Source organism: Apaloderma vittatum, unplaced genomic scaffold (assembly GCF_000703405.1).
Source record: "Apaloderma vittatum isolate BGI_N311 unplaced genomic scaffold, ASM70340v1 scaffold12534, whole genome shotgun sequence".
NCBI classification, from domain to species: Eukaryota; Metazoa; Chordata; class Aves; order Trogoniformes; family Trogonidae; genus Apaloderma; species Apaloderma vittatum.
The window spans coordinates 13,749-21,709 of NW_009713302.1; the positions used below are offsets into that span (position 1 = coordinate 13,749).

The 7,961-nt window shown below is 41.4% G+C and overlaps 1 protein-coding gene across 1 annotated transcript in view; it reads left to right on the forward strand.

The window, feature by feature from the left end:
• Positions 1 to 7,961, forward strand: part of PTPN14 (protein tyrosine phosphatase, non-receptor type 14) — a gene marked incomplete at its 5' end in the record, with an annotated part of 38,130 nt that overhangs the window by 12,911 nt on the left and 17,258 nt on the right. Inside the window, 3 exons of the mRNA XM_009868315.1 lie at positions 2,161 to 2,218; positions 5,501 to 5,579; positions 6,965 to 7,959. Coding sequence (XP_009866617.1) covers positions 2,161 to 2,218; positions 5,501 to 5,579; positions 6,965 to 7,959 — 1,132 coding nt within the window. The remainder of the gene's footprint in view (positions 1 to 2,160; positions 2,219 to 5,500; positions 5,580 to 6,964; positions 7,960 to 7,961) is intronic.

Consider the following 7,961-nt stretch of genomic DNA (forward strand, 5'->3'; position numbering starts at 1 on the left):
CCTTTTTTTCCTGTTTTGTTTTAACCACCAGCAAGAACAGACAGCTGAGAATGAAATTTTGTTCTGAGCCTTGTGAGGCTTGATACTCCCCAAGCAGCCAAGTCTGTCAGTCTTGACTTGAAGCCTTTGGTCTCTACCATTCATAACCCTCAGTATTAGTATAAACTGGAGTGAAAGGTGACATGTATTAACATGCCAAAACATGAATTGCAATAGCATTTTGAAGGTGCACTGCCCAGCTAGCAGCTAAGGCCGGTGAAAAGCACAGGTTGTCATCTTCTGATTTGAGCAGTGTAATTTATCTGCTTCTTATGTGTGCCAAACAAAGGAGGACACCTGGGAACATTAATTTGCGTAGCCATACTAGCAAAACGTGGCAGAGCCTCTACGTCTGAACCTGAAGCATCCTCTGGGCTCCACTCTGAGCACTTACAGGGCACTGGCCTTGAGCTAACCCTCTCACACAGGTGGATTCATCCTAACCGAAGGAGGAATTCATGAGGCTTTGGTTCTAAGTCTGTCTGTTGGCTGAGGATGTTTCAGCAATTTTAAACTTCTGAAAGGTAAATTTATCTCAGCTTAGAGTTTTGAGGAATTTTTCTGGTGTGCAGGGTTTGTGTAGCAGTGAGAGCATGAAGTCCTTGCAACACTTCCCAGCTTAGCTGGAAAGTGATGAAGAAGTCTCATGTCTATGAACAGCTCCGCTTAGAGCTGGACATCCCATCTGTTTGGTAAATAATAAAGAAGGAAAATAATATATTCGGAAAATAATATATTCAGAAAATAAAGCCAAAATGATGGAGAGATTGGAAGATCTTGCTTTTAAATATTACATATTCACACGTTGTATTAACATACAGTGAGTTAGAGTATTGGTGAGACCAATGAGGTGAGCTGCATAGAGTGATCTTTTCACTTGCAGAAAAGAGATGTTAATCACTTTTCAAATGGCACTTAGAATTCTTGGGAGGTGAGTGGAACAGCAGCAAAGACATTTATTAGCAGCAAATAATGCATTTCCATAGTTCAATACTAAATTTAATTTTAATGATTTCAGAGGAATTGAGCTCAAAGGAAGCTCCTGATTTTCTGCACTCTGAGAGTCAAGAAAAAGCAAAATACCATAGTCTGTTATCTTGAAGTATTTCTCCTTTGAAGCTGTATATTGGGGTCAACAGAGAGGACATTTCTGTTACCGTTCACAATCCAGACTGCAGAAGCAATAGCTTTTGATCGTTTCTAAACACTGTGAGCTGTAAGCTTGTGGGTACCATGAACTGGGTGCATGTAGCGACTTTGCAACAATTTACAAATATTTGGACTAATAAAGATAGGGAATGTCAGGAGGTCACTGAATGAAATAACTGGCATTTAAACTTTTGCCATTAGAACTGCTCTCCTTGCCACATGTGGTATCAGCTTCTGTGTTAGAGCCACAGATATTGATAACAGCATAAGCAAATGTGTGTTTTCTAGCCAAATAATTTTCCTGTCCTCTGTTTTAAAATGATAGTTGTTTGTTTTCCTGTGTGCATTTCCTCTAATCGCACATAACATCATTCACCAGATCAGAAACTGTAAGAGGACAAATTCCACCTTTCCTCTCTTCACGTAAGCACTATATTTCTACCTCCTTCAACTTGTTTCTTCCCCTTCCTCATTTTTTTTCCCCTCCTACACTCCGTATTCCCTCCACTGCACCTGGCTACTCTGACATTGTGTGTGGCTCCGTTAGTATTATCTAACCAGATGCTTTTTTTCCCCCCCCTCCCGATCTGTGTGCATTGCTTTGGAGTGATTGCTATGAATTTCATAAAATTGTCATTGTTTTAATGTTCACCTAAGACTGCGTGTGTGCCATGTTCAGTTTTTATTGCTTAAGACTTGTTCATTTGATTCATTTTTAAACCAGAGTTTTTCTTTCTTGTGTTACCAAGTAAGTCAAATAGGATAATGAACGGAAGGCATGTGTATTTTGGAACTGGAATACTTCCTATATTCAGAGAAGAACCTAAGTTATGTTCATTTATTCATATTTTTTTAAATCTCATTAATAAGCAGTAGTTACAAGTTCTTTGTCTCTCATTTTTCCTGTTCATTCTTGAATCAGAATTGAAGTATTGGGGTTTCTAGTATTTCTCTTTGCTTTTTCTTCTACAGGCAATCAAGTTCTCCTCCCCCTATCCGACGACGGCCCACTTGGAGTAGGTCGTCCTTGGTACGTGCCACGGTGGAGTCTTTAAGAATGTCTGTGCCATTTCTAATGGGATGGGGCATTGTGTGTGATGGAATACTTTCTAAATTTCAAATAAGCACATTAAGTCATTTTTTGCAGGGCAATATGATTGGAATGAATTTCAAGGGTGTGGCTGCCCATGTTGATTAATTTAACTGGATAATATCACCACTGAGTGTTAAAAATTACAGTCTTCAAGGCATTACATTTTTACTTGCCCTGCAGAAACTGACTGTCTTTTCTACTGGATCAAGTTTATTTCAATATGTGGAGAAAATAATTCTCTAGAAAAAAATTTAAGTGTCTTGTGCTGTGTACATCAAAACCTAGTCATTACATAATTTTACAGCTTCTCATTTAGTGTTTCTTCCATTCCTTAGATTTTGGATTAAGTCTACTTATAGTTTACCAACTTCCTGGGTTAAGAGCCTGTTTTCTGTGTGAAGTTATTGTGACTTTAAGTAAAACTATTAGAATCAGTACAGAATTGCAATACAATTTTTCTTAAAACTATGTTTCCATTTAACTAGTCTTCATAAACACCATAAATCTGACAAAGTTGGGTAACTTTTTAGCGAGATCTTTGCCAAAACGTCTGCGGGAGACTTTTTTTCCCAGTCAATTCTAAAGGCGCTTTTTTTTAAAATCCAGTTTTAACATCTAGCCTGTCAGTATTTCTTACAGTAATTCTGAATCTGTTAAAGTGTAGTAGCAAAGGCTGTGCTGGCTCCTTAGACAGAGGGCAATATCATCTGTACGCAGGGTGCCGGTTTTCGTGTGTGAGTTAGGTGATGCCTGCTTTGTAGACCTTCCCAGAGTGATAACTCCATTAGCCTATCGCTGCGTGGCAGAAAGGTGATGTGAGCAGGAGTATTTTCTTGACATATCCCCACAGCGTGGTTACACCTTGTGAAAATGTTCCAAAATAAAGCCTAAGCAGGTACTGACGTTAGGACAGCTTTATCTTTGCAAATTTCAGCACAGGGTATTTTCCTGTGTTTGTATAGATGGTTCATTGGATCTAAAGCTGCATTCTTTGTTTCCCAGCCGTTTGCAGGAAAGCTGTTGTAGCTGGCTCTGTATTTCTTTGTCCTTTTAATTTTAGCCTGTTTCTAAGGTGTCATGATGCAACACACAGGCAGTGTGTTATGTTCTCTGAGGCATATTTACGATATTTTTGGGATCTGCCAGCTTGGTCCTGGAGATGTTTATGGAAAATGGAAGGTGAAGAAATGAAATGTGCTTTTCATTCTTATGCTGTGGCCTCAGATGTAGCACAAGGGGAAAGAGAACTGCCTTCTATATTACATATAAAAAATGGAAATCTGTTTTTTCAAAGGAAATCCAAATCCTGCTGCCTCTTTATGTTTTGAACATAAGCATGCAACAAGTTTTTTAAAACTTGGAAGATCAAGGTGAGGAATGCGTGCTCATCAATTAAAAAAATGAACCTGGCTGCTAACCGTTCGCACTGAACTTTCAACTGCTTTTTTCGTAATTGTTTTATTAACTTGTTGGAACAGTTCTCTTTGGGAAGCAGAAAAAAAAAATGAAAGAAAAAAGCAGCTGTCCTGAGTGTTGTCTGTACTGTGCATATCTTTATACACCTACCTATTCATTTGTCTTGTATGATAATAAATCAGTAGGCATAAATGGGAAGTGAAATGGAATCTCTGGGGTAAGGCTCTACCACTTCACTGAGAACCATGTTCATTACTTTCAAATTAAGACCCTTTACATGGTTTTTGGCATCACGATGAACCTGTATGTTATTAACTGTTCTTTTAAAGTCATTTTATGCTGTTTCTTTTTTTTTGTCGGGCCACTTAATGATGCTGGTTTTCCAGACAACCTCCTCAGTGTAGGAGACCTTAAAATGATGACACATTTAATTAGCTGATTGTTAAAAATAATCAAAGTGATCCTTAATTTGGATATTGGCATTGTGCAGACCTCAAGCTTCTCCTGTTGTGTCTGAAGAGGCAGGTGGGCCTTAAAAAAAAGAGAAAGAAAAAAAAGAATAATCTGTAGTTTCTTGCAGATACATTCCATAATATCTGTCTTCTCCAGATCTGTACATTCCCAGGAGAAGTCACTTCTCCTTCCTTGTACTTTTCCTCTGCCCTCATTTGTTCAACTTCCCAGCATCTTAGTTTGCTCCAGACTAGGCTCAGCTACTTGGGTTGTCAGCAGCTGACTCCTTTGCCCAGATTGCTCAGTGAGAGGAGGGGTTTATACCCTTGGATGTAATAGCTGTGGCAGAAATATTTCCTGACATCTTCCAGCTCTGGCTTAACACAGCAATTTCATGGGCAAGAATTCATATCTCTGCCAATTTCCTTTGATTCTCGTTTCTTCTCATTAACACAGAAAATGTAAATTTAACTCCTTCCACACCCCCTCTTCTGCAGCTAACTTGCGTGGTGCTGGTTTTGTGCATGTGCGTGCAAAGGTAAATTATTTGGTGCTTCTTTTTTGCCTTAGGCATCCACAGTATTCTTCAATAGTTTGAACATCATGAATCAGTTTAGATGTTAAGGAAGACATATTCACGAGACAAGAGTGTCTTCCTTCTCTTTCTGCTTACTTAGAAGTATGTTTTCAAAAACTTTGCTCAGTGGCACCAGACAGGACATCGTTACAGTGCAGATGGTAAAATGTGACTGCAAAGCCCCCCGGTTTACTGATGGGCAAAGCTGATGATTACAGCATCGGCTGTGATTTATTTTGCCGCAAATGATCCTGCTGATTGGATACCTCATTTTCCCTGTGATACTTGCATTAAAGAGCTTGTTGCGGCGCAGATTGTTGGAGGAGGGCTCTAATTTGTTAACTACGGAATCCAATATTCGTGCAATTTACAGAGTTGTTTGAAGTCCATGCGTGCTCCTATTGCTTATATAACAGTGTTCTAGGTCCTTGGATTTGCTCCATCTCCTGCTTTTCTCCTGATGATTAGATGTTTGTTTAAATTCTTCAAGGGCAAAGGCTTTTAGTAAACTTCTGAAAAGTTCTAAGCGAACTGGGACTCCAGCTGTTGTTTTCTGAAGTGGCTGAGCTTGAAGGAGCCTTAACTGGTCAGCTTTGGGATCTGTAACAAAACTCAGCTTTCTCTGTTCTATAAAGAAATGCCAAGCCATGTCTTTGGGTTAGAAGGAGTGGTATTCAGTGGAAAGGACATAGAACTGTTTTTCCTGTTGTGGCTGCAAAAATTGTAGCAAATGAAGTTCCTAATGCTTCTTTTTCCATGTGCTTTTATTTCAGCCAAGACAACATCCATTTATACTGCCTCCTATGCATGTCCAGTGTGGAGAACACTACACTGAAACACATAATTCACAAGGTACTTTGAGCATATGATCTTTTTCTTTAATTCAATTCAGTTTCATGTGTATGCAAAGAAGCTTCCAACCCTTATGTCTAGATTTCTAATGCCGTCATGGTGAAATAGGAGCTGCTCCTGGAGGAGGGCTAGCAGTTTTATAGTTAATGTTGCAGTGAGTCTTCTGTTTAAAGTCCAATTTCAGTTTTCGAATTTCTCTAAAATGCCTGTGCATGATTATATGGACCTTAAACTTGGTATTCCAGTTCAGTGAGCTGAAAAAATAATTTCTAAAGGGAGTATGATGGCTGCACTCAAAGGCGGTGCCACCTGGGGCCAGGGAGAGAAATAGGAAAAGAGGGCAGCAAATAGCTTTTACTGTAGGAGAAATCATAGTATCCTGGTCACAAAACTGTATATTTAGATAATCTTTTCTGCTGATTTTTCACTAGTGTCTGCCAGCGCTGTTAGCCGTACTGAGATAAGGAGGGTTAATTATTTTTACCCCACATTTGACAAATAAATTCTCTAAGAAGTTGTACCGGGTTCCTTTGATTGAGGCTAGGAATGGAGCCCAGACCCTAAAGACCTTGAGTCTCACTCCCTTAGCCACACCACTTTTTGGAACACACGTAGCCAGGTCTGTCAGTCTGTGCTCTTTGCAGCTCATGAGAGGTACAGCTCAAGTGCTCTCGTCAGCAGAGGAGCTCTTAGTTGTTCCGATAGAAATTTGAAATTGTGGTGGTCTGACTGATTTTAAGGTAGAGTTTGGTAAGTTTTGAAGGGAGCTATTCAGTGTAGTTCCTTGCATACAGTAGATTTGACTGAGTGGCTGCTACTGGTTTACTGTGAAGCTGAGGCTCTGGAGGGGGTTACTGGCAATTTTAGAAGAATAGTAAAGTTCCCTTAATTTTACCACAGACTTCTCTATATTGTTGAAACAGTAGCTGATTTCAGAGTTTTGAGAGCTGTTACTCTTTTCTTACGAGATTTTCAATGCGGACAGTCTTTCCATAAAGTTGTGATTCGGGGCATCATCTTTACTATCTTTCAGGATTGCCACAAGCTAGCAGCACTGGATTTTTAAGGTGGCAGCAACAGCAAATCCTTCCAGGATGCTGAGGGAGGAGATGCCCCTTTATTCTTCCTTGCTACCCCAGGCATAAATACTTCCTCCCTTTCTCCTTTCTATCTCGTACAACTACTCTATTTTGCTAACTTTTGGGAGTGTTTACATTGGAGTTGCTTTGGTTTAGTTCTATTTCAGTGACTCAAGGATGCTCTCGAGACCAAATATTCCCTGCAGTTATGGTAAATTAAGCTGTCTCTGCATCTGAAGTTTTGTTAACATTGAGTGAGTCCTTGTATGATAAAATCGTCAACGTCTTGTTCTCTGCTCTACGCAGATAGCATTTTCCATGGAAATGACTACTGTCGGTCTCAGACCAGTTTGGATAGGTGTCCAGTGGACTTCAGCTACTTGAATGGCAATGGACCCAATGGGAGCGTATGCAGTGCCCACAGCATGAACTCCCTCAATCGCTCACAGAACTTCATCCAGGCGTCTCCAATGTCCTCAAATCTGAGCATCCCTGGAAGCGACATCATGAGAGCAGACTACATCCCCAGCCACAGACATAGTGCGATCATAGTACCGTCTTACCGGCCGACGCCAGATTACGAAACTGTCATGAGGCAAATGAAGAGGGGGGTCATCCAGATGGATAGCCAAAGTCAGTCTTTGCGGAATCTCAATATTGGAAATACACATGCTTATAACCAGCCAGAAGATCTAGTTTACAGTCAGCCTGAGATTCGAGAGAGGCACCCTTACACGATTACATATGGGCCCCAGGGCGGCGGCTATAACAAGCCCGTCGCCCCATCTGACCAAATGAACCCTAATAATGCTGCACAAAATAAGACGGCAGCCAGTGCCATCTCGCACACCGTCAGCACTCCGGAACTGGCTAACATGCAGCTGCAGAGCAGCCAGAGCTACAACACCGCTCACATGTTAAAGAACTATCTCTTCAGACCCCCGCCTCCGTACCCACGCCCACGTCCAGCCACTAGCACGCCAGACCTGGCGAGCCACCGGCACAAGTATGTCAGTGGGAGCAGTCCTGACCTGGTCACTCGCAAAGTCCAGCTCTCGGTAAAGACCTTCCAAGAAGACAGCTCGCCGGTCGTCCGTCAGTCGCTGCAGGAGGTCAGCGAGCCCCTCATGGCAGTGAAGCACCACGCAGCTGTGAACAAGCGCCACAGCCTGGAGGTCATCAGCAATATGGTACGCGGGATAGAAGCCATGGCGCTAAAGACTTTAAACGCCCCTCTGCCACGCAGGAACACTTTGCGGGAGCAGGTACAGCCAGAAGAGTCAGTTCAGATGGGGCACGAAGT